Here is a 27,614-nt window from a genome sequence, read left to right on the forward strand (position 1 = left end):
AGGCAAGGGTGGGGGCTGGTTTAAATAAATCAAGAAAAAGGATCCTAAGGATTTCAGAAAGATCTCCATTAGTCCAGATGGCAGAAGAATAAAGAGCTGAAAAAGATGCAGCTGTTTTTTTCTTTTATACTTGGAAAGCTTCAAAGTGAAAACAAGTCCAAAGCAATGTTTCCTAGAAGCAGATAAGAACAGAGGAGGGGGTAATGTTGCTCACTCAAGTCTGTGGAGACCAGAGGCAGAAACTTGAGCCAGCCAGGAGATTCTGAGAAACAGAAACAGGGATAGACTGCAAAGCTCCAGCTGACCTTAATGCAGGCCAGAGCATTGCATTTGTTAATAGTTGTTACTGTTTTATTGGAATAAAGTCCAGCTTACTGAGCTTGATTGTGTTAAGTCTCGACATGGCACTCTATTTACCAGTCAAACAAACGGTCTGGGTTGCTTTAGAAGTGTAGAGAACTATCTCTTTTAAGAAACTAATAGCAAATATTCCACGGTATCTATAGATAATAGCAAATTGCAGTTGTACTCCAGCCAGCATGTTTCTTCTAAATATAGTAAAGGATGTTTTGTAATTTATTTAATTGCTTAGACTTGACAAGGAGCCAGTGCTAACAAACATGCTTTGATAGCAGTAGAGTGCTTGTGGCGTTCGCTTGGCTTGGGAGTGTAAATACTGAGAAAAAACGTGTGGAACAGCGAAGCACAATGGCCGTAAAGTCTCGGCTGGTCGCTGTGCAGGTGTGCAAGTCCTGAGCCACAGGAACACAGAGTGACATCTGCATGAGAAGGGACAGGAGCATGAGTCACACATCCTGCAAATCCAGGAAGGACAGAGCTCTTCCTGATGTTATGATCAGGCAATTGTAACACAGTTATTTAAGGAAAATTCAAGATAATATGTTCCTATTTATTGGAACTTCACTTTCCTGATTATTGGACTTCACTTCCCACTCCATCTGTTCTGATATCTTCCATAAAAAACCTGTGGGGATTCCTGTTGTTATTGAAAACTATTAGAAAGGCAGTACAACTGCAAGAAGAATAAGATTTTTTTTTTTATTAATTTTCTAATGCATTTGTCTCTAAAATATTGAAATTCCAGTTTCCTAATGTTTTGTCTCTATCTTCCCCCTCCTCAGCTCCCCTGTCCCCAGTAGACATCATTATTTGTTCATGTACATGATTTTGATACACTAAATGTAAAGATTAAGGCAATAAGTATTGACACAGTTTTTTTGAGTATTCATATTATCATAACAGAAATTTTCAATATCATTTTTTTCGTTATCTTAATATCAAGTATGTACATAATATTTATGATCTACAGTCTACTTTTTTTTTTAATGACCATCCTTCAATCATAAGGCATTGGAGATGGAAAACAATTAGCTAGGCAAAAGGAATATTAACAATTAATGGGAGTCAAAGTAATCCCAAGTAACTACCTGATATTTCAATGAGGAAGGCTCTGATCCAGTGAAGATATGCTTACTTGTAAGGTTTGTTTTTATTTTTAGAATTCTTACGTGAATAACATGCAATATAAGGCTATACAACTTTTGTAAATGAGTTGCATATAATCATCAGTATTAGATAAGTAAGTGCTGGCTAACTTTTTGGATTGACTAAATGCCAAAGCTTCCATTCATTTCAGCAGCACCAGATTTCGATTTATTTTTGGTGTTGACCTAGTTAGTGGAAGTCTACATGCATTTGAAACATAGAAGTACCCCATTTCAAGGTATCAGATTTTATACAAAAGGAGAATATGGAATTCTGATTGTACACCTTCATAGACCATTCATTTCTATATGGATAATAATGGAATACTAACTTCATGGTCAAGCATACTGGAAATCATGTTTTAATTTTTAGCAAGAGAATTATTTTCATAATCTGACATTTTTAGGTAAGTCATTCTTGAGCGTTAAGCGCTTAAACTGTACAATATACAGATAATTTGTGCATTGCAGTGAAGTTGCATCAAATGCCTCTGGGTTTGCTGAAACATCTACTGAAAAAATAACTCCAAATGGAGTGCAGAATATTTGGCATATCATTTTGTACCCATATGTTGCTGTGGAAGGCTGGACCTGGACCAGTGCTTTCCTATCACTTACTTTATGAGTGTTCCATGGAGGGGTTCTTCTTTAGTGCTGTTGAGTAGCCATGATTTCTACACTAGTTCAGGAGCCTTTCCTTGTGGCTCCTGAAAAAAACAAAGCAGCACATCTTTTGAGGATTCACCGGGTTTTATTTGCCAGACATGGATGGGTGTGCATAGTTTGTTTTTCAAATTCGTTAGTAAGCCAATGGAGGTTTAACTATTCCATTGGTGCGTGAATAACATTTAGGAGATGCAAACACAGTGCACTCTCCAGGTTTTAAAAGATGTGTATCACTAGCTCTGATGCTAATCATGTCGACTCCCAAAGGAGCTGTATCCTCATTCATTAGTATTTTAGTTGGTGTGGTGCCCAGGGAACAGAAAACTTGTTAGCATTTTTCCTATTGTCATCTAGGGGCTGTGCCATATCACATATATTCTGGGCTTCTGCTTCAAGTTACTTGTAAAAATAAGTAGCATGGATAGTGAGTTATCTCTTAACATCACATTAATTTGGGAAAATTTGTTGAAGTAATGGTCTTATCTCTCCGTGACTTCTTTTGACAGACTGGAATCCATGTGAGTGTTGTAGGTCTCACTTCTCATAATACCATATTATAGGGAAGAAATGTTTGGTCTGCTGAGTGAAATGTGGAAAAAATCTATTTAAATTCTGTATTTATTAAGCTTTATAATATAAGAGGGGTGCATGTGTTAATATTCACCTTCAGCAGTATTATTAGTGGGATACTTCTAGAATAGAATTTGATAGATTGAATAGAATGAAATCAAAGTGTTTTGATTTCAACACCTGCTGTTCAGAAACTCTGAATTACTTTACTTGCACTTAACTTGTTTTTATGAGTTTATCTTAGGCATAAACATCCTCTAATACCCATGTATAGCTGTAAGTAAACAAACAAAATTAGAAAATGTCTAAATCCTCTAAACTGATCATACTGAAAAGGAAAAATGACTAATACTAAGCATTGTGAAATATCTCAGGCTCTAATGTCTTATAAATGCCCAAACAACAGAGTGTTGTGACTTGCAAGTGATTGATTTTTACCTGTCAGGTATGGGGGAGAAAACCTGTGGTGGAAGCAGATCTGAGGCATGATGCAATGGGGGCATAAGATAAAAAAGGAAGAAAACTGTTGATTTTTTATCATGTAGTTAGGTGGTGGGATTTTTATAAACATTTTTTTTCTGCATATCTTTTCATAAAGTTGCATATAAGCAAGTGTAGGAAAGTCTTGTGTAAGTTGGGGGTTTTAGCAGTTTTTTGGGCTTTTATGTGAGCAATAGAGCTGAAGAGATTTTTATTCAGTATGAAAGCCCTAGGTACTACCTCTGACTCTAACCTGTCTGTGAAACTGGATTTTTGAGCCATGCAGAAGTAAATATTTCTGAAAACGTTGAAAGCTTCCTCTGACAAATTAATAAACTGTACTGACACTGTAGGGTCCCAGAAAAAAATCTCATAGGTGAACACATGCAGAATTGTCTCAGAATCCTTTCAGGGAGCTGCTTCCACCTTCTGGAGCTCAGAAGGAAAATGCTGTAAATGGACATGACTGTGAGGTCTAGAGACAGGGTGGCCATGCACACTCTGGCTGCAGTCCATAAGTAGTTCAGCCAATGTGGGCAAAACAAAACGAGCAATTTGTCATCCACCCTCAAAGGGGTAGTGTTGGCTCAAGCAGTGTCTCAAAAACACAGTTCTAAAAAGGTGAAGGGAGGAGAAAGCCCAGAACTAATCCATCACACCAGTTTTATTGCTACTGTTCTGGGGCCAGATAAGACTACTCAACATTACTGTAGAAAGTAAAGGTTCCTCATGGCTGAAAATGGTCAGACAATTCGGGGATGAAAAAGGCAGCACAGCCCGTCCATAAACTGAAAACTGCTGGTGTAATGCACAGAAGTAGTGGTGGGTGTGACTATCTCAGTGTCCCTTTGGAATTTTCCCAAATACTGTCAGTGGCTCAAGCTAAAACAAATGCAACCATGTGCAATCTGAGGTGGATGTAGATTGTCCAGTGCATAGAATTTTGTCACCCAAATACTTTTATTCTGTCCTGACAGTGCATCAGTTACTCTTCCACTGCTCTTGCTCTGAGTATGGATGGCTTCCTTGGGTGGGAGGATTAAAATACTGTAGTAACATCTTTAGGTAATAGGAAAAAGGGAGAGACTTGAGTATGCCTTCAGATTTCTCTATAGTTGCCTTTAATGAAGATGTTGGAAGAGAATGCTTTCAAGTCTGGAATATAATTAATTTCTTTAAGTAAGCTGAAATAATTCACAAAATATGTTTTATATGAGCATGTTTTGTGATGGAATTGGGTTTTTTGTATAATGGTCTAATAGTCACCCAAATCTGAGGAACTAATGAGCAGGCATTAGTTCCTCACTTTTTTACACTTTTTACACTTTTTTTGTGTTTTTCAGTGACAAAGAAAAGCAGCTGGTGAGAAAATCACAGAGGTAATAGTGTCACAAATAGTTTTCAGGAGGTACAAGGGGTGTTATGTGCTTAGATTTGACTGAACTTTTGTAGTGACTTGCAAGAAACCACTTTTACTTGAAGAAGAGGAGTAGTGACTGTTCACCATGGCCAAAGTGAACTGTGATTCCCTCTGCCAAAACTGCAGTCATGCTAGTCTTGAATTCTGTGGTTTTTCTGTGAAGCTGGAAAAGTGGGTGGTTGTTGGTAGAGATTCTTCAAGTCCCTGTGTTGGCTGTCCCCTTGCTGGCAACTCACTCCTGGGGACACATCTTGCCACAGGAGTGACAGATTCAAGACCTTCCCATTGATCCCCAAAAATACCATATGCATTGCTTAATTCACTGCCCCTTATTTGTTAGAGGTGGATTAAACTCGGGTAAAGATGACAACCTTTCCTAACTTCTGTAGAAACATCAGTGTCCTAGTGCACTGCAGTGTATGTGAACGTGGCTGAAGAGGAGCAGCACCTGTTACACAGGGACTTGTTTTTTCAGACAAATATATGTAGGAAGAAGAAAAACTTTTAATCAAATGAGTCATTTTGGATCATCTGATGAGATGAAAACCTGTTTTTCTCCTCTTAGACGAGGGTAAAAGGGACCAGTGAGGATCAGTGCCTTTTGCAAAGTCTCTCCACAGCTTAGATTCCTGGTACATAAGATAACTCCTGCTGTAGGAGTCAAAATTGAAGTTATAAAGATAAAATACTGATTAACGTGTATGAAGCTGAAATAAGCAAATGCCTTTACAAGAAAGAGCAGTTATATTTATTCCAAAGATATACAGGTAGTTTAAAATAATCTGAGTTTGACATGGTAAGTTGTCTTTATCATTAAAATGCTAATGAAATGGTAAACATCTGTTAAATTTATGAAGATAATGAAGCTTGTCAGCAGCATCTTTCTTGTTCCAGTATTCCTGCTTAGTTCAGGTCTGGATACAGATTTGCTGGAGTAGTGGCGAGAATCTATCTGACCGTTGGGAGCAATGCCAGTGTAAAACTGCCCTATTGCATTTGATTTGATGATTTTGTCATGAAGTGCTATTCCTTGTAATTTAGGTCACCTTTACCTGATAATTCCTTCAGAGGCTTTCAGAAGTGGGTCTGAAGGCCAAACTTCAGTCCAACAGGGTTGTCGATAATTTGCTGGCAGTTGTTGAAGTAGTAAATTGGCAAAAAGAATGAACAAATTTTTTATGATTAATGCCTTCACTGATCAGTCTGGTAGGTGTGTATGTTTTCTGTTCTGTGTGGACTCCAAATGTATTCTGGTCTCTTGGTCATAAATTACCCTGGCAGCAGAAACACCATGGACTGCAAAACTGCAGAGAGATTTCAGATGTCTTTTTCACATGAAAGATTTTGTACTCAAGGAGTACAAAGAAGGTTGCACTTTTTTTCCAAGAGGATGCTTAATTGCTTTTTAATTTTTAAAGATTTTATGCCAAATGCTTTCTGTACATTGAATAAGGACAGCATCGGAAAAGTAACTTTGATTTCAAATGTCAGTCACAATTTAAGTCTATTCTGTTTTGGGGGGGGTTTTTCTTAAAAATTGAGTTAAAATATGTAACCATAGCTTCACTGAAGTACGTTTATGTATATGTAACCATAGCTTCACTGAAGTACATTTATGTAAAGACAGGACAGGTCTTCTTTAACTTCATGGATCTTTAATTGCTATGAACTTCAAAGAGAAACTTGCAGAAGTTAGATTGATGATGGCCCTTTAGGTAATTGAATACAGCATAGTTCCTGTTTGAATGCAACTCTGAAATCCAAATTATGTAAATCTACTGTTCAGAACCAGCTAGTAGAAATAATCATCATTTTTGCAGTTGAAGATACTTTCTTTGGATAAATTCTCTGACACACTGCTTTCCTATTGATTCATTCATTTTCCATTATGGATATGAATAAGACACTATAGGCGTGTTAGCCTTTAGCTTTTTGAGGTTTGTGACTCCACTTGAATAAGCTTTGACTTACCGTTACTTAGGCACAACTGTCAGTTAGTTTCATGGGCTTATGCAGGAACAAACCTGACATTTATGAAAGTATTGGGATAGAAGAAGGGAGAAAATATTTTGGGAAAGTTTCTCAGGCATATTTTTCCTTTCAAATTGTGCAGATCATTTGGGATGGTGTGAAACAATTCTCTCTCCATAGCATAGAACGGTTGTTGGCTATGGTCATTGACCCATCTTTGTGCAATCATCATGGTTTTCCTATAGAAGAAAAAGAGAATAGATTATAGCCTGCTATTCATCTGCTAGACCATAATATAATGTTTACTGTGCTGCAGCTGGGATCAAAATGACTGTCTCTCCAGCATCAACAAAATTTGGGCTCAGGGCTAGTTACAAGTGTTTGGTCATCCAAAAAATCCATGCAGCTCCATCTGGCTTCTGAACTTAGCTTTCCTCTTGGATACTGTAAGATAGGTTTGAAATTGGGACTGTGGAGGTAGCGCAGTGAAAAGGATGAAAATGTCTACTCTGCCTTCGGTTTTGTGTGTCCTTAACAGGCAGAAAGGGAGATCCCTTAATGGAAGACTGGTGCTCAGGAAGCCAGTGTAGATTGCCTGGTATTTTGCAAGTGGATACAAATGATTTGATTTTGTGGCAGAAGAGAAGGAAAATTGCTTGTTTACTTTTCTAACCCCCTCCTTCTGGCTCCGTCTCAGTCCCCCTCCCCTCCCTCCTGCCCATCCCCTTCCTGGCTGGGTTAGGAAAGCTCAGAGGAGTTGCATGAGAAAAAGCTCAGGTATTGTGTAAGCTGTGCTTGAGACAAGGGAAGCTCCTAAGAGGCCTGTTATGCTCCCAGCTGCTGGTCACTGATGAGTGGAAGAAGGAGGTAATTATGGAGAAATTGTGACAGAGGAGAGACAGAGAGTGACTCACCATCCTTTAGAGGTGTGGGACACTTATGTTCCACTGCCTGCTCTGTCAGTGTTGAATTATTTATTCAACCCAGGAAGGAGACACTGAGATTTTGTATTTTTTTTTGCACTTCGTATTTCAATGAGGAAAATTTTATTTGAAATCTATTTTGTATGATTTCAGGGAGAAAATACTCCCATAGGCATAGCTGGGAGCTGTGTACTAGGCACACTTACTGTGTGAATAGGGCAGATAGCTAGTTAAAAATGAATTTTTGGACATCTATGCCTGCCCATTCCTTTGGGATCTTGCTGGGCAATGGTTCTTAAGTGTATACGGAAAAACATTTAGCATACAGATTTCTGGAAAGCTTTTGTTTGGAGAGCTCCAATTTAGAAAAAGCTAGTTAGCATTGCATGTAAAGAATTATGTTCATTGATATGCTAGCTGATTATTTAATTGTTGGCTGTTTTCTAATATTTGCCTTGCACCGTAAAAAAGGCAATTTTTTAGATGTTAGATGAAATGGTGTTTGTGTAGCACCTGATCGTTAGTCAGAAGAGGGAAAAATAACACACAGATCACTATTTGGAAACAAACCTCTGGATTTCTGCATACATGTATTGTCTGGGCTGGCTGATCTAGTAGGCAACCATGAATTGCAAAAGCATCTGACTTTCATGGGCACCCATCCTGGCCTTTTGGCACAAGAAGAATTTTTCAGCTGTAGAAAGGATTTATTCTACCTGCCAGTGTGATTTATATACCATATGTCTTCTCTTCAGCATCTGAGTATCCATGGCCATAGGGAAGTGCTCTGCCTCATCTGTGCTGTGTGTAAATAGGTTCCTTTTAATGATATTAACTCCTACAGAGCCTTTTCATCATCCCCTGTATAATTTTTTCTTGGCAGTTGTGTCAGCTATACTGTGTGTGTTGCAGAAAGGAGAATACCATGAATTCCTGGTTTTGTTTGCTCTTGGCAGGCACTACTACACTTCCCACCCTTGTGCGTACACCTACCTTGATGATGCAGCCTTCCCTGGATATCAAACCCTTTATGTCCTTCCCTGTGGACAGCAGCTCTGCTGTTGGATTCTTCCCAAATTTTAACACAGTAAGTAAAGGTGTTTCCACATTTAGTTTCAGTGTATGCTTTCCAATCTGGTTCTAATATCAGTGTTGAAGCTGCCTTAAAACAGTGCATTGCTTACACAGTTCTAGGGAGCCCTTTTTTTCTGTGCCATGGTGGTTGCTTTTCCCCTGTATGAAAGGCTTGGAGTGGTGTCCAGCCTTCTCACTGTGAACGGGGATGACTAGTTTTTAGCTTGGTCTATTGAGCTGGTCTTTGCACATTGGAAAAAACAACCCTATGCTATGATAGAGATTTGAGAAGCAATAGAAAGATTTGGAGCATTTGTCTGTACATGTGTATTTCTATATGCTGGAAACAAGAAAAGCTAATGAAAAGACATACATGACAGGTAAGACATAGATCCTACACTGCTGGGAGTCAGCCTAGGTCTAATACAGCCAGGAAAGCAACTCGAGGATATTGTTATTTCTGTATCATTTCAACACTAAAGGGTAAAACTGCACAGCCAGCCAGTGTGAAAAATGTGAACCTGTTATTTTTGCTTTATGGTAAAGCATCTTGGGGTTTTTTTTACAACAAAAAAACTATTGCCAAAATAATACTTCTGTGGTTCTTCATGTTTATCAGAGCAGCAATAACAAAAATACTCTCTTCTGTAGTTCTCGCTTCTTTATCAGCTCATAAAAAGGCACTGAGTGGTATCAAAATGATTGTTTGCCACTGCACTTTATCATTAGTGTAAGTGTTTAAGCTAATGGCAACAGGAAGCAAACTGCTGAGAGTAATTTCTGCCCAGTGGGTTTGTAGGTGACTGTCAGCTGAACTGCTGCACATTTCACTTCTCACCGTGGCTGGGGGAGGTGGAAAGGGAAGTGGTGTCATCACCACCAGACAGTAACCAGCTGAATCTCTGCCAAGTGTTTGCTTTCACAAACTAACCTTCTGTCTGAAATTAAAACAACAGCATTATTTTTCTTCATGCCTTGCAAATACACCTTGCTGACAGGCCGCGTGCTACAGCACGCAGTGACGTGGGGTGGTTGTGAGGTAACTTATGAACCAGCTTCTCTCCTGTGTCGGCAGCCCAGCATATAACCAGTAACAAATACCACTAATTCATTGCAAAACATGTATGCAAAAATTGTGCATTTATCAGGGAGATGTGGGGATGTGCATCTGCACAAAGATAAAAAAGATTTTTAAAAATCCAGGCGCATTAAAAGAGCAGGCCCAAAACTCAATACTGTATTAAGAAAGCAGTGGGTCATTTGCATATCTAGGCATGATGCATTCATATTAATTTTCCACCCTCTTCCTAATACTCTCAGGAATTTTATTTGTTACTGATTTGTCTGCTTTTCAGTTGCACAGGTTTTCTAGATAAGCTTTTTCACCGAACTGTTCATTAAGACTCAGAGAAACTTTTCTTTAGAGGTGTAGTTTTAGAGACAACCAACCATTATTTGCTTTCTGGTGGTATTACTGAATATCGGAGTCGCAGTAGCCTCTAGAGGCAGATTAATTTGGATATTTACACTGGTTTTGCCTAGTTTATATTTATCTGGGTTACTTTTCATTTGCCTAATTCCTGGTGTGTTTATCCTTCACAACTGTCATTCCTCTCCATACTTCTGTAGGTTTTATTAAAAAATAGACCTGGGGTAATTGGCAAACATTGTCAGCTTGGTGTCTGCTTCCTCCCTTGAAATTCTTGATAATTACATAAAATCATGCTGCTATACACCACAGATATTGCATGTTTAAGCTCTTTATTTTGAGAAACAGTGGTTCAGGTTCTCTATTTCTAATTTGCAGACTTTGCCATTTATCTTGCAGGTATTGATTTTCCGTAAGAGTCTTTCACAATGGACTTCAAAGCTCATTGGAAAACTAAATCTTTCATGATTATCTACTGACAGGCACAATGAATGCCAGCTGTCATGCGCTTCCTTTATTTCTAACTTAGCACACAACCTGTGCAAATGTAGATTTCTAGGTTTATGTATATATAATCTTTTTTTTTTTTTCCCCACTCTAAAGTGATGGCAATAGTATGTAAAAGTGTCTAAAAACCATTTTTCCAGAAGATAATTTTGGGTCATAGAAGCTAAATCCAGTTGATCCATAACATATGCATCATCCACAGAGCCACAATCTTTCATCTTATGCAGGAAACGAATATTAGAATGGCCAAAAAAGACATTATTTGTTTTAAGAGTCAGTCAGGAAATCTATGCACTTCATTCGAAGGAGGACTTATCAAGGACTGCAGGCAGGGAAACCTCCAGTGTGCTTCCCTTTATCTCTTTGCCTTCCGAAGGACTGAGGGGACCCTGCCAGGGTGCTGGTTGTGCTTGCATATGTTCACTGAAGGTGGCAAAAAGAAACGGTCTGAGACAAAACTTCTTTGGATCCACCTGCATTTTCAATGGCTGTGAGATACAGAAACATTTTTCTAAGCCTTGCCAGGAGGTGGTTTCTAACTTAACATCAGTGGCCTTAAAGAAGAAAAGTTTCTGCATGGGAGCCTAATACAATAACTACCAGGGCAGAAAAACAAGGTAAAATGTATTAACTACAAACATCTTCAAAGGAACACCCCCTACAGTTTTTTCCCAAAAGAACTTCTCTTATTTATGGAAACATTTAAAATCTGGGGTAAACCCTTTCTTATTTAGTTAACTTTGACAGTTTTCAGTTCTGAAAACATCTGTGATTCTCTAGATAAAACATTAGTGTTCCCATTTTGTTTGTGGAAGTGTTCTGATCACTAGCTTCTCTCCACATGGAGTCTTCCAGCTGAAGCACTGAGCAGACCCTATTTTGTAAAAGAAATGCCTACCCCAATCATATCTTACTTTCTTGATGGAATTGTGTGATTTAGTTTTAACTGTCTCCCTTTTGTTTCTCTTTAAATCATTATTAGTTCTAAATATGCTGTGGATATATGTATAGTAATTGTCAATTCATGCCTCAATTAAATTTGCCTTTGTTCATTAGGACTTATTATATAGGAAAAATTATTTGGGGAATGATTGTACTGTCTCACTGGATACATGTCTTTATTCCTCAGTAAGGGGAATAAAGCTTTTTTGTTTCAAGAGATCAGCCAGAAGGGGATCTTGTAAGGGCAGAATGAAGGATTCCAAGCAACGAGGGATTGCAGAATAGGTGCTGTCTTCCATGGTCTCTTCATATCAGCAGCAAGTAGTTTTGTCAGAACAGCAGAGGTGTGATCAGACTGTCAGGGTCTGAACCTGAGTTGCTGCATGGAAGGACAAACCCTCTCCCAGAAATGCTGCAGCAGTGGATCCAAAGGTGACATCATGTTTGTCCTGGCATCAAGTTCCAAATGCTCTTGCTGAATACCCCTCTGTCTGAAATGCAGAGCTTGAATCAAATTATCAGTTATTATTACTTAAAGTGTTCTTGTTTATAAAAAACTGGGAAACCTCATTATAGGAACTTCCCATATTGGTATTTCCAGTTTGGGATGGATGTGGACCAGAAGGTATTGTTTATGCAGAGTTCTTTTTCAGCACACTGAAATGACTCTAAAGATGCCTTAACAGGTTAATAACTTGCATTTTGATTACATGTAAAAATATGTAACTCAGATGTATAGTCAGTGGAAATCAAAGTTAAGATTACTGTGGTCCCCACTGTGTGTTTATTATAACAATACAGAAGTTTACACTCGCTGGCTTCCACCACACAGCTTCACTTTCTGTACCATTCTTTCTCTAAAACCTCCCTGATTCTTTATCTCCTGTCATCCATCTTGTGTACTGAATGATGAAAGGATACTTTGTGATCAAATCATGGTACATGGGCTAAAGTGGCTGAAAGCCAGGATTTGTCTTGCAAGATCAAGATCACTTCATGATCACGGTCTTCATCTCCCTATGTAAAGATTGTGTACTCCCCAAAAAAAGACATCTCAAAACTCCAGCGTATTCTGCCTTGTCCTGAAAGGTGAGCAGCACAGCGTGACTCATATTTAGTTGAAGTGGTACAGCTAGGGACCCGTCAGTCTGCACAAAAACATTATCAGCAACTTCTCAGATTCTATCACCATAGAAAATAATCAGCAATTCATATGCTTCTTTCTGAGTCTGTTATGGCCTCAGGGGTAATCAAAGATTAGAGCATCTCTTGTAGCTTTCACATTAGTGAAACATTTTGCATCTAACTAGCCTATGATTGGTTTCTAAATGCTAGTTCATACCCTTCATGTTTTAGAGGACACATGGGTTAATGTGGCCTAGTTATTGCTTCAGTGTCTATTTCTCTTCAAGTAGCTTTATGCTGATTCTTTATATTACAGTTCTCTCAGTCCCCTTGCAAAGTGGACCAGAGATATTTTACATCTGCCAGTGAAGGTGAGCCAGCTGGAATGTGCTACAGGAAGGGAAGAGGAGCTGACTAGTAACTTAGTCAGAATTTCTGACTCTTCTCCAACATTAGCCCTGCCTGGGCTAAGTATCCCTGGCCTACCCCCAAGACAACTACTGGGAGGAACTAATTTGCTCTTTCCTCTTCTGCATTTTCAATTATTACCCCCATTTTTGTTTGCTGCCTGTCTCTTTCTCATTTGAAGGGCCCAGTAATCACCAAGGCAGAAGCCAAGTTCAGCAGATAAGAGCACAGGGCACTCGTATCACCAGCTTCACTCGCCCTTCTGCGCCAAGTGCCTCTTTGCCTTTGGCAGGATGCTGTGGCTTGGGAGCTTTCTCTTTCCTTCGCAGGGTCTGAATTCAGCCACTTAACAGTGCCAAAGTATGCTTTGTAGCACAGGATTGTATATGGCAGGAAGAGATTACAAATGCAGCCAACTGGATGGTGCCAACCCGTTATCTATGGTCCTTTTTATCCAAGTACCCTGTCCCTGTGCTCTGATTTCCCCTTTTCCCTTTCATGGAATGCTGGAGGGAAGTGACCTTTTCTGATCCTCTCCATCTGACTCCAGAGAGGAGGTGAAATTTTTTAAGAGCCATACTTTACACTCATTAACAACACAGAAAGGAAATTCAAACAATTGACTTAGGAGAAGTGTTTTGCAGTGTAGCTGGATATTTTTCTGGAGGATTTTCATTAGTTGGGGTTTTTGTAATTAAGAAATTGTAAGGTTTTTCTTACAAACCTTTTATACCCTATTTTATAGTCATGCAGGCACAAAAGGACTTCAGGTTTGCCTTTTATTCCTGTTTTGAAAACTTAAAAACATTCCTGTTTCACTTTTAGTTGTTATGGTTATAAAAGTTCATATTTTTCGAGTCATAGCCAGAATCATCCAATTGACAACATGAGGAGTCATCCTATTGCCATTTATTAAGGGAATAAAAAAGTAATAACTGTTTTCTGAGATAGAGGTGAGGACAGCAGAAGTTCAGGGACCACATCATAAAGCCCAGGATTCTGTCAGCACAGACCTCTGTTCTGTGACCAGTCTTTGCTATCTCCTCTCCAAGCACCTGGCTACAGAGCCCCTTTACTCTCCATGTCGTCATCTTCTCAATTTTCCGTTGTCCTCCCTTTCCTTTGTATCCTTACTCATTTTTTACCTAGCCTGGAATCCCTCTTTGTCTTTCTATGGCTTTGATGCAAAGCAGCAGAGAACTCTTTCAACTGTGGTAGAAGTTTTTGGAAAAATTCTTCTCAGCCTATGGAAGCCCTGAAAAGTATTTGTTGAAGGTGGTGTATTTTTCCCACAAAATATGTGAGTCTTTTCCTGAAGCTTTCAAAAACCACTGAGCTTGAAGAAAACACCTGGTGAGACACACTGAGTAAGATAGGGGAAAAAAGCTGCCAAAAGCAGAGAGTTCTCAGTTGACTTTTGACAGATTTTATGGTATTTTAACAGAAAGATGCCAGTTCCCTAGTTCCTGTCAGGAATCTCTCAAAGAGCATCCCTGTTAAATTGGTGAGCCTAAATAAGCACTTTTCTACCTCTTTTTCTAGTCTATCATACATACCGTTATGAGGGCGGAAAAGTGTTTATTAAAATAATACAGTCAGGCTTTAAGGGAGAATCTCTTCAAATATTAATTAGCTTATATATTTTCCTGTTGCTTTTGTATTTTCTTGAAGAGGAATTGGATGGATGAGCTTCCTTCTCTCAGTTTCCAGATCAGCAGGCAGATAGGAAACGCTGTCTCTAAGGAGAAAGTGTACTGGCATGCACTGATGAAGAACAGAAGTCACCAGGTGCAGAAGCCTTTTCGTACCCCTTTGTAGGAGTTTGGCATCAACAGTGTGGATTTTGAAAATGGTTCCTAAATTGCTGCATTACATGCATTATTGCATGTAAAAGTAATTAGGTCATCACCCTAATTCTTTAAAGAAATACAATTTCTATGTACAATCCTACACTTTGCTGAGTACTCTGGAAAATCTGTTCCTTGGCTATGTGGTTTATATCTTTCTTAACAGAAAGCTTGGAGTTACTCTTTCTAACATTTAAGCAATATTTATGTATTTCCTAGTCAGCTTATTTATTTTCCTCGTCAGCACAGGAAAGCTCAGAAACCTTCTTCATTGACTTGCTTTCTTCTCAAGTTAGTAGTATGTTCCTGACACAAGAAAGCTTTTAGAAGAGAGAGGGCTGTTATTCATAAATATTTTAGGCATTAGGTGACTGAAGGATGTTTTGCAAATAGACTGTGATGAAAACATCTCCCGTCAAAGCAAGCAGTCTCAGAACTGTAGTTCAGGACAAGTAACGTGTTGTACCACTCTGCTTACAAAGATTTTGCTGGTTTCTAAATACAAGCCTAAGTTCTACAAGTTCTAAGCAAAATTCTAGAGCAGCTTTAGAGAAAAGTAATTCTCCCTATGTCTGATGAAGTGGCTGCTTTTGCAGCATCCTGTCTGTACATGTCTAGCTTTCCTGGCCTGCCTTACACCTTTGTCACACATTTTCCATGAGCAACTGAGAATTGCTGCAATAATTATTAATATATTATAAAAATGTAGCTAAAATTTAATTCTTTTCATATTCATTCCTTCTGAATGTGGGTGTACCTAGTGGTCTTTTAATCTAAATACAGTCAATTTTATGACAATCTGAAGGCACTGTATTGCAATTTAAAGCCATAGTGTGAAACTTGTCTTTCCTTTGCATACTTGGAAACCAGCAATACCCAGGTTTGGAGCACCAACCAGTTCATTTCAAGTAACAGAGCAAGGTTGATTTAAAGAGCTGTGCCTTTTGGACCAACCTTCTCTATATTCGATAGGTCTGTTTTCACCATGAACTTCAGGTGCTTCCCCAAGTTACCACGAGGGAAAGAGGAGCACATTTCTTGCTCTTGTATTTGTTAGACAAGACAGGCTTCTAACTGACTTTGTTTCTCATTTATTTAAATGTAAAGAAAAAATCCCCACCAAACATTAAAAAAACCCCTGAAACCAACCATATTTGATACTACAAGTTTCAGAACAGGCTTAATTAGAAGAATCCTTTAAAGATTCGTATCTAAATACAGTGCTTTTTTAATCAAAAGCATTTTGAAGTTTGTTTGTGTAGTATGTGGTATTGATATAAAACCCCAAACAAATAACAACAAGAAAACCAAACCCAAATCAGAAGCATCATTATTAATTTTTAAGTGAAAAAAGCTTTATTTCTTATATACTGTGAAAAGCAGAAGACAGCTATGAAAATAGTTAGGCAATTCTTGGTTCTGATTTGCTTCTCACTTATATTTAGGCATTTTATAAATTCATAATCCAATATCGGTATACACATAAATTTTATCCTCTTATTAGGTTTTTTTTTTTCAGTATGTGAAAAGTAATGCTATTAATTCATTTCAGAAGGCTAGATTTCTTGTGTCTTCATTCTCTCCTAGTCACAGAATTAATCAAAAGCTCTGAATTTGCCCTTAACCTCTCTGCACAGTTCAGAACTGTAGAGGAAATTCAAGTGTACCTAATGCGATACCATTCATCTTTGTGTTTTGGTACTCTGGAGCAGCCTGGGAGCAGGAAAACTCATCAAAACTTAGAGCAGACTTTTAAGAAGAGAAGGGTCATAGCTAAGGACCATCTCAAAGATGAAAGCAAAAGTCAGGAATCTTGTTTATACCATGTGCTATCTAAGCTCCTTTTCTGAGTACAAACTCTTAGGCCTGAATCTTTTGGCAGGATTTTGCTGAAAGGTACCTTTTCATATTATTTTACCTATTTGTATTATTTTACTGTCAGTTGGTAAAAGGTATTGTAACAAGAATAGTTTTGCTTTCAGAGTATGTTATTGGTTTGCTTTTCAGCAAGTCTCAAACTACAGTATGTTTTTATTTTTTGCTGGTAATTTTTTTGCAAGACGGTAATGATTTTTTGTTTAGCTGAACACAGCTGAGTGCTCTGAATAACAGCAGCTTTAATAATAAATAGCAGTTATATAGCCCCTTCTATCAGATGATTTTAACATGTTGTTTAGACCTTTCATCTTTCTTTATGGGGTTGCAAATATTTTTATCCCCATTCTACAAATAAATAATATAAGGCTCAGATGAAATGATTCATATACAGTTAAAGTTGTGAGCCAGCATAGCCACAGAGGGAAAGAAAACTGTCATATTCCTTGAGCATTAGCTTAACTGTTGGATTTGGACCTTACTCTTTTTCTCAGGTTTGGTCTGTCTCTTAGCAGTTCGTTTTACAGATACAAAGTATTGTGCAATGGTAGAGGAGTAATCTGGATGGATTAAAAAGAAGCTGCCCAATACTTAAAGCTGCTTCAGTTTCATATAAGAAAAAGCACTGAGCTGCAGATACTTGCTTTTTTACTTATTCTCCATTTGTTTGGTGGGGAATTCTCTTTTTTCCTAAAACATTCTCAGCAGCTTTCTGTTTCTTTATTTCACTCATAAAAGTCTCCCTTCTTGTCTGGAGTAGAACATTGGACAATTTTTACCATAAAGGTTAAATCTATTCTTGGTGTTCTCATAACCAACTCAATCCTTTAATGTATTTATATCCTTGCTTGAGAATAAGCCTTAGAAGAAGCAGAGACCAGATTTAGGGGTTTTTTTCTGTGATGTCTCATCAGTTCTTTCTTTGGGTCAAATACTTCTATAGGAATGAAATACTACATTTTCATTATCTTTTAGACAAAGATTTCTAAAATAGCAAACAGCAGTGGTATTTAATTTTGGAAAATTCTTTCTAAGACTATCCTGATTATAATTTTCTAACCCAGAAATTTTTTTTAGCATGCAATAAATATACAAGCATGAAGGGAAGGAAGGGCAGAGAAAATATTCACAACACTGAAAAAATAATAGTAAAAAGTAATTAAAAGGTGTTTTCTCAATTACCTTTTGACCTCTATGCTTAATTATCACATTACTTGGAAAGAAGAGGGAGGTAGGAGGAGTTGACAGTTTATTTATCTTTGATTTTGATCTTTAATATCAGTTACTTGGTGTAGGCTAGAGTAGTGCAAAGACAGAGGAGGCCAGAAAAGCAAAATATTAGAAAATCCTTCGTTTTGTTTCAGTTGTTCCTTTTGCTTATGTTGGTTTAACCCATGATTTCAGAATTGGGTTAGGAGAAAGAAAATTCTACTGAGAAGACTGGGATTCATCAGTAGCCTCCTGATCTTGGTTCAGCAATGGTTTTCAAATTCCTAAGTGCAGACCTTACTGAAAGCAGTCCCTGCTTTAACATAAGATTCCCAGTGTGGTGCTATTTTAGCCCTCTATGAGGCTGGGTCAGAAAACATCCTAAGTGAGAGAAGGATGTGTGATGGTGAAATTACTTGTGCTAGCACACGGGACGGATAAATGTGCATCATCAGTAAAGATTTCCCAAGTCGATGCTGAGGAAAGATGATGAATGCACTTCTTGTTAAAACAGAAAGGATGTCATTAGGTAGGTAAAGAGAAAGTATATTTGAGCATTTGTTCTAGCTTTTAGTACCTGTGCTTCAATGGCATATTGAAAATCTGAAAAGGAGTTGGAGAAAAGCTAGCAAAGGAATCAAGGTTTGTATTGAGAGCAGCTTAAGAAACTTGGTTTATCAAGGAGGGGGTTAAGAGCTAACATGATTGCAGTGTATGAGTGCCTGCACTATTCAGGAGGTATTTGAGGTTAGAGTGACCTTTAATAGAGAAGCACAACTAGATTGAGTAGCTTATAATAACTCAGAAAGCATTGCTTCCACAGTGATGTAGATTAACCTGTTTGGAAACTTTTAAATCAAGCTGTTGAGGTGGTTTTTTTCCTAAAATATAGGCTCTGGTTGACCACAAATTACTGGACTTTGTAATAGGAAGGACTGAACCTTTTCAATGAATGAAATTATGTCATAAATTTTTCAGGAAATCAGATGTAATGGTTCCCTCTGGCCTAATCCAAATCTGTAAATCACTTCAGACATCGCTTTCAGTATTCTGTGTGATTGTGAATACAGGCACACAAAGAGAATCAGCCTCTTTTTCATTTTTCCATGCAAACTTTACTTTAGAAGGGGAACATGCAAAAGGGTAGCATACCCAGAGGCTCTACATTATACCATAGGGCTGGACATAATATAGGGAGGGAGAATTAACTGCTAGGAGCTGGAGATGGAGAATCAGTCTCTGAAGTCCAGGGATATAGCCCTGCAACTCTGTTAAGAGAAATAACGTGAAATTTGCAAAAGCAAAATTAGCTGAACCTAATCTAAAAGGAAAACGAGAAAGCTGAATTTATTAGTATTTCTAATACTTCTTTTAAGATATAACAGGTTGTTTTCAGCTTTGAGTGTCCTTTTAGTTGTCTTGTACTAAAAAAGAAGTAGAAGTGTAAACACCAAAGGTGCTCTTTGCTTTTTTATTTTTCAGTACTCACTCTTATTTCAGCAGCTCTTCATGGACAGCTGTAGTATCTGACATGTTAACAAGTGAATTACAGCAAGATTTTTGGTTTGTTTTAAGATGCTTCCAGGCTGATTACACTGACTAGTAGTAGTGTGTGGAGGTCACAGCTGTCACAGCCACTGTTTTCCCTCAGGGAAGTTGCAGCTTGCTGCCAAATTGAGGGGACAGACAAACACAGTGAGAAGTTGCATTCAGAGAGATTTGCCTTCAGAGTACAATGTTGTTGTTGTATTTTAGGAATCATGTGTAAGGGAATGCAGATGCTAGTCCCTGTGGTCTGAATTCTTTCTCAGTGGATGCTTATATTTTTCTGCACTTGGGGAAAGACATCTGCTCAGAATTTTAAAAAGAAAAAGTAAAATCATGGATTTGCTGTAACCTGAGTATGGTTGGGTTTGATTTCCCTGAGATCCAGATTTCATGCTCTGTGCAAATGTGCTATGTGTAAGTACACTGAGAGAGCCTCCTAAAAAAAATTCTTAAAGCAACCCTCAGTTAGACTACAGGATTGCAGTAAAAAGAACTCTATAATGTTGTAAAACAATTATTCTTTTTGTTCAATGAAGCATTTGCACAAGTCTCCAAATCAGCTGCTGAGAATCTGAGTTACTGACCATCTACATCTGCCTGGTTTTTAACAGCCCCAAAATGTTGTGAGGAGCATAGAGACAGGTGTAGGGAGGTAGTGTTTAGAGAGCTGCAGGCTCACTGTACAGAACTACATCTCTGTGGAGACACTCTGTGCTACTCAAGGAGAGCTGATGCACAGGGAATATTGATGGCTTTCCTGCAAGAAAAGAAAGTTGTTCACATCACAGAATGATTTATGTTGGAAAAGGCCCTTAAGATCATTGTGTTCAGCTGTTAATGCAGCACTGCCAAGCCCGCAACTAAACCATATCCCTCAGTGTCACATATAGCCTCTTTTAAATATCTCCAGGGATGGAGACTCCACCACTTCCCTGGGCAGGCTGTTCCAATGCTTGATAACCCTTCCAGTAATACATTTCTCCTTGTATCCAATGTAAGCCTCCTCTGGTACAATTTGAGGATGTTTCCTCTTGTCCTGTCACTTGATACCTGAGAAAAGATAGTGACACTCATTTTGCTGCAATCCCCTTTCAAGTAGAGCTCCATCAGCAGAGCTGACACAAGTGCTCCTGGTGATGCAAAATAAGCAATGAAATGTATAACAGAATTGCAGTGACTTGAACACTAAATTATGCTTAGAATTAGTCAAATGAGAAATATGTTCCCTGTTGGAACAAAAGCAGCACAAACGTGGAGAGAAGAGATTTTTGCTGGTTTATGTCAGCCAGGCATGTCAAGCATGACATCACAATGTTAATGTTTCTGATTTTTTGCTGGGCATTTTAAGTATGTGCTTTGCTGAGTATGGGTATTCACTTCTATCACTCTTGTAGTCATTGTTATATGTACAGTTATGGTAGGGGGCTGTGTATATATGGCAGAATTTATGATAAGCTTCACTGTATGATCATTCTTCAGAGTGGCAGGATGCTTGACTTTCGTAACAACTGGAGCTTAAACACATGAGGAGTTACAGAACTTAATTTAGATGTTGCATTGGTAATTTATGTATGCCAGTGTTTTTTTCCAGAGGGAAATACTGGATTATATTATCAGTTTGTTCCACATACAGTTTAAAACCTCTCTTTATCCAGAGTAAACCAACACAGTATGCTGAAGGCTGCTCTCTGTGTTTTTCAGCAGCTTTTTATGCTTGCTGGTTAAGTGATACTGAGTTACATCTTTCATACGCACTGCCAATATTATGTTTACAAAATCTTGTCTAACAGTTAACTCTGTATTTGACCCAGGAGTTACATCATGATAAGACGGTAACAGGGTGTACACTGCCAGTCACAGTTTTAAACCTTACTCAGGTTATATTTATGTTTCTGTTAAGAAAAGACAGCACTTACCTCTCCTCAGGATCATTGCAGTTTGTTTCTGAGGCTCACAAACTGGTGTTTGTACTCTCTGCTGTGTATAAAGAGATCTTTCAAAATAACCAGAACTTCAGTTCCACCAAATGACTTCTCCCTGAGCATGTTTTTTTTCTCATCTTCCTGTACCTACTTTCATGTCTCTTTGTAGTCTGATTCCTTTCCCAGGAGCCACCAGAATAATCTGTGGTACCATGATATACAGCAGGGCAGGGAGAGTTGCTGGTAGCAAGAATGATAAGAAAATTCAAGGATGAACTTCTTGAATTGCTGATGATAAGGTGTAACAGCTCATCTTAAACTGCCTTTGTACCTGAGGACTAAAAAGTGGCAAATATGATGCAAGTTTTAAAACCCATTCCATGGAGCATGAAAGGGTTGTTTTTGTTTTTTTTTACCAGGAAATGAACAGGTATCTCAATAAGAACAGTATAATAGAACTCCTAGTCCTGTAAACTGCCTGTAAAGTGTCAAAATAATTCCTTTTTAAAGAGAAATTCTTCTTTACAAGCCTGTTTGTAGGGGTCAACAAACATGTGAATAAGGATGTTTAAATCTACAGTCTGAATTACTGAAAGGATTTCCACAGAACCCCTTGGCAAAGATTTTTTTTTAAAAACTAACTGGCATAAGAGGATCCTTGCATGACAGAAAGATGCTTGGGAGGTAAGTGAGCTGAGGAAGCTTGCTATTGGCAAAGTTCTCCAAGGTAGTGAGGACTAAGAAAGACCACAAAAACTGTGAAAGACCTTGATGAGACTGACAAGCCAGACAACAATGGTTGGTGAAGTTAGATCTAGATAATTCTAAAGTGAGGCACACAGAAATAAAAATTCACAAAACTTCACATAGAAAATAGCGTGCTGGGAATTGGCCATCAAGACTTGGGAGTGAGATCTCAGGTTTATAATAGTGGTTCCTTGAAAACATCAGCTCAGAGTTCAATACTGATCTACCCAGAGTATTTTTATGGTTCCTCTCCATATCTTCAATATATTTAATAGAATTAGTTAAATTTTGGTGGAATTGAGATGGGCAACAAGAATGTAGAAAGGAAGGGAATGATTTCCGTACGCAGAATGGCTGAGCAGAACAGAGATAGCTGGGGGTGTGGTACAGGTCTTATAAAATTGAATGGTATGAAGCTGTATTTAAACAAAAAGAATTAATTTCTTGGCACAGCAGACTGTAGGCATTGGAACTGCATGCAAAGAGTGCAAACTGGTTTACATCAGTTTCAGGGGTAACTGTGCAAGAGGAAGTCACTGGAATTTATCAAATACACAGAAACACCTGACTCTGGAAAATTTTTGGTGGGAAAATATGAAAAAAGCAGCAGGAAATACAATGTCTGTTTGTGCTGCTCCTGTTCTGTCCTGTCTGTTGCTAGACTTGTATTTTTTAAGTGCTTTAAAAGTTCTCATCACAAGTCTTGGTAGCTGTAGAGTATTTCTGTCTGAATTTTCTTAATCCTCGCTCATGTCAATAGTTTGGGTGGTTTTAAGGAGCCTCATCGCAAAAAAGATAGTATCTTCAACTCTCTTGGAAAGACATTTTTAAATTTAACTTTTAGTTAAACCAGTTGAAATAGGAGAACAACACTAACAGGTTGTTAAACCTAGTTATGGCTACCAGAGCACTATGAATTGCTGTATTAGTTCCCCCTGTAGCGTAAACAGCGTAGTGCAGATTTTTATTTGCATTTGTGGTAGCTTGTTATTATGTGGTTAGCTTCTGTTATTATTTTGTTTTATAGATCTGGTTCTTAAATATGGGTGCTCCCCACTGGGCAATCTATGCTGTGTCATTTCTTAATAAATACCTCAACAAATAACTCTCTCCCTCTTTCCTACTCCCTCCTGCCCTGCAATGAAGAGGATAATTTTGTATAGTGATCTAAGATCAGTTTACCCTGCAGCATTAATCTTCTAACAGAGAGATACTATTTTATTTTTCCAGCATGCTGTAATCCACTCCAGTTTCTGATGTATTTAAAGCCTATTAATTGTTAATGTTGCACTTCTTGAATTCTAATCATGACCAGGCTGCATGCAGAGCTCCGGTTTGGGAAGGATGGTTAACCCGCTCCCCGGGGGATCACAAATGGTACTTTCTGGAGGCAGTGTGAGCTGCATTATTTTTCTAGATTTGTGTCCTTGTGCTGCTACATCTGTTTGAAACTGGGACTGTGTGCATAGTCTGCATTGTGGGGTTGTGAAGTGCCTTGCCTTGCATTAGCACTGTGGATTGTTATTTGGAATGCACAGAGGAGTCATTGATCACTGCTTCTTCCCTTTGTATTTTTTTTTAAACGGGACTGCAGACACTAGTGGGTATTTTTGCTATTTCTTTTCACCGATCTCAGACACTTCAAATGGTTGAGGTACTTTTGAGCATTACTCTTTTCTTCTAGATTAACTGATTAACAATTAGTAGTTAAGTTGAAATGTAAAACATCTTTCCCATTTAAGAAAAAATCCAGCCAACTCTTCACTAATACAGCAATCTTTTAACATGTATTATAAATGTAGTATGTATTGACTGTCATATCTATTATAAAGTGGATGCTCAAAAAACTTTTAATATGCATGTATAATTGTGATGTACTGTGAAGGGTGATGCCATAAATGGTACAAGTCAGAAAAATATTTTTTATTGTGTTTTAAGCTTTTAGACTTTGAGTTCTCACTATGTCATAGAAACAGGAAGCAAGGGTATTTATTTCAAGTTTTTCTTAGCTTTTGTCACATTCATTACAACAATACTGCATCATTTAATAATTCAGCAGATCATTCCAGACAAGGTGGTTTTAATTCTGTATTGTCATGTGGTACCCCTGGGGCAATGAAATACAGTATTCAGTGGCAAAAGCTGATACAAATTAAATTACCTCTCTGGAAAATTTATTACTAATGCCATTTACAAAATCATGTATTTGGTTTAAAATGAATGCAGCAAGAAACATATGTAGCCATTGTCCAAAAAAATTAAGTTTTCAGTGTTATGTAATAAATTTGAAGAATATCTTCTTTATGCAAATATAATGCAGTATGTTTTTCTTGAATTTGTTTTTTTGTGTGTGTATATATATGTGAAGAAAACCTTCAGTAGTGCAGGCTTCTCTGGCAGCTTAAGATTTGTACTAAGGGAAAATTACAGTCTTTATCTTCATGTTTAGAAAGTCTGGAAGCAGCTAAATTACTGTTCTAATTCTTTAATGAATCAGTTACTTCAGCTGTTCTCTCCTCCTTTTGCAAGTCGGCTTAGTACCAAGTGTGTGTTGTGTATCACCTGGGATTAAACAGCCAGGTTTGGTTTCTTCCAGTAGTACTGTAACTGAAAGAACCATCACTGTGGTCACAAAGCAAGCTTCAGAAAAATCTAACTTTATAACAAATCAAACTATTTTCTTCCAAAATGGTTTAAAAACAAAATGAGGAAATGAGCACTTATCTTCTGGTTGTAAACTGGCATTTTTTTCCCTTCCCTCTTCAGAATCCAGTGCTTATCTTAGATACGGATGAGGGACCACACATGCACAGATGCTCATAGGGTCATTTGGGTTGAAAGGGTTCTCAGGTGTCGTCTGGTCCAATCTCCTGCTCAGAGCAAGATCAGTTGTGAGACCAGACCAGATATTCTGCTTTTTTTTTAAATTAGAAAATTATGTTTGAATATTTTTGCATCAGGAAATTAATTTTAATCTGTATTCATGTAACATCAGGAAGAATAACATGTTATGACTGAGGTCTCGACACAGTAGCAGTTATAAACTCTGTTTTCTGAACATCCTGTGTCATTCCCCAGGTTCTGCAGTGTTAACAACAGAGTGCTCTGTGATCCTGAGCATATTCGTGACCAACAGGAGTCCTGATATTTAGCAAAGATGTAATCAGCTCTGAGCTCCTGAAAAGGTTCCATCAAATTTAGGAGTAATATATTCAGTTTTTTCACTTGTCTCACATTTTTTACAGTGTTAAAATGTTTTCTGAAGCATGCTAACTTTCCTGGTGCAAACACTCCCTTCATGTTCCTCTGAACTTCAGCCTTCCCGTGGGTTCTGTCACTCATCAGTTCTGCATGGAAATGTTTGGGGATTGCAACCTCTTTTCCCAGCAAATGGTATTTGTAATGGAGCCTGCAAAGGACCTCCTTTCACAAAGAGATCTCCAGGAGAGAATATTTTACAAATAAATGCTAATATTTATCACTGAAAGGAAAACATGTAGAAATAAATGACAGTGACTTGTCAGAGTGCAGAAGTGGCTTCTGTAGTATGTCTGTTGGGTCAGTGGGTGATAGGGGAGGGCTTTCAGGGAGCTCTTTGCAATTCAGCTGTGGTTGGGGGGCCCTGCAGCCCACAGGATGTGCAGGGTTGGGGAAGGATCTATTTAATAACCTGGGGATGACAGCAACAATGAAGCTGCCTTTTCTTCATCAGCTTTGGCATTTCCTAACCTGTGTTAACCAATTCCCTAACCTGTGTTAAATCTAATTATTGTGAGTGCTCAGATCTTATTTCTCCTGTTTATCTCCAAAAAGAAAAGAAAAGAGCTTTCTGCTGGAAGTGTTATTTTTTTTAATTTTTCTTCTGTACTTTTTATTGCCCTGAAAAGTTGTAAATTGATTATTGTTTGTTCTCCAGATGGATCCTGTGCAAAAAGCAGTCATAAACCATACTTTTGGAGTGTCCATTCCCCCAAAGAAGAAACAAGTCATTTCCTGTAATGTCTGCCAGCTTCGCTTTAACTCTGATGTGAGTATTGCCTATGTTCCTTCCTTTTTTTTTTGTTTTGTTGCATTAGGTATAATTAACCTAAACTTCTTTTCCTCAACTCATTCTGCCTACATTCTGCTCAGCCTGATGGGTTGCTGTTTTGTCCACTCAGAGGCAGGAGTCCATAGAGTATGAATACTTAATTTTCTTGGATAGCTCTGGCACAATAGCCACTGCCAAGTCCATTGGTGAGATCCCATTTGACGGTACAGTAACCTTCAAGAAGTATTGCAAAAAGAAATGTGTGTCTGAGTTGTTTTCTTTTAAAAAAGGAGGTGAAGCAGAAAACCTTCCCAGCGAGTTCTCCAGGTCATATTTGCTTTTCTTCCAGAAGAGATAGCTTTTTCTTGTTGTTTGTACATCCTTGCTGATATGTCTTTCAATTTCTCAATAAAGTCACTCTTCCAATAACTTTCATTCATAATAAATACAAACAGTTCTAGCTGTCATCTTGAGTGAGAAATTCAAAGAAACTGTTTTCTGAAGGTTAATTTAAAAAAACCATTACAAAAGAGTACCCAAAGAAACCAAAAGAAATTGAAGGAAACTATATCTAAGAAAATTATGACCTTTGAAAGTTTAAGAATGTGTATTTGTTCTTGGAGACTACTTAATAATGTCATTACATTAATAAAAATAAACCCAAATTCCCAGATTTTTGGTTTTATCTTGAGGGCAAGAATAGATCCCTAAGTGATATGTTAATATTATATATTTTTCTGTCATAATTTTGGTCTCACAAATAGATGGCAGGCACCCCCTCAAAGCCTTTGACTATTTTGTGCTCCTTGAGATTTGCAGTAAAGCACCTATGCCCATTACCCTGGTTTTCTCTGCCTCTAAAACTGCACTTTGAAAAATGTCTCATAAAGTGTTTTCCCCAGTATGGCTTTCGTGTCTAGGCTGGTAAGGATTTTGAAGCAGTGCCATCTTAGCTTCAATTTGATTTCTAAATCTGTCATCATTTGACAAGCTTATTAAACTTCCTTTGAAGTGGCAATATCTGCTTAGTTAACTGATCTCAAAAGTCATTATTTTAAATTTAGTTTGCTTGTCATTCTACTTTAAGGTTAAGATTTAAGGGGAAAAAAAAAATCTTTATGCTCTGATCCTTGATCCAAGTATCTACTTTTACTGATCAAATCAAGGAACCAATAACATTTTTTAAAATTTCCTTTGGCTTCATGGATCCTGCTTCTGAGCTGGATCTTACTCCATCACCTGTGAGGCAGCTCAGGCTGTCCTTACTCTTCTGTCTCCTCTTGAGGTCGGGGTCCCTCTGATGATGGATCCTGTCCCCAGAGGAGTCACTCACTTTGTCTGTGCTGACATTCAGGTGGACAAACAGCACTTCAGGCAGACAAATTGAATCACAATTGAGTGGCTTGAAACAAATAA

At 38.0% G+C, this 27,614-nt stretch overlaps 1 protein-coding gene across 3 annotated transcripts in view; it reads left to right on the forward strand.

Moving 5' to 3' along the window:
* The window catches only part of ZNF385B (zinc finger protein 385B), a gene marked incomplete at both ends in the record, with an annotated part of 165,397 nt that overhangs the window by 101,877 nt on the left and 35,906 nt on the right, over positions 1-27,614 (forward strand). For 2 of the 3 annotated variants that reach the window (XM_082284957.1, XM_082284956.1), the window contains 2 exons: positions 8,492-8,622; positions 26,085-26,195. In XM_082284957.1, the coding sequence (XP_082141083.1) occupies positions 8,492-8,622; positions 26,085-26,195 (242 nt within the window). Of the gene's footprint in view, positions 1-8,491; positions 8,656-26,084; positions 26,196-27,614 lie in introns of all 3 variants that reach the window. The other variant, XM_082284958.1, reaches the window with a different exon arrangement.

Source organism: Coloeus monedula (assembly GCF_965178545.1).
Source record: "Coloeus monedula genome assembly, chromosome: 7".
NCBI classification, from domain to species: domain Eukaryota; kingdom Metazoa; phylum Chordata; class Aves; order Passeriformes; family Corvidae; genus Coloeus; species Coloeus monedula.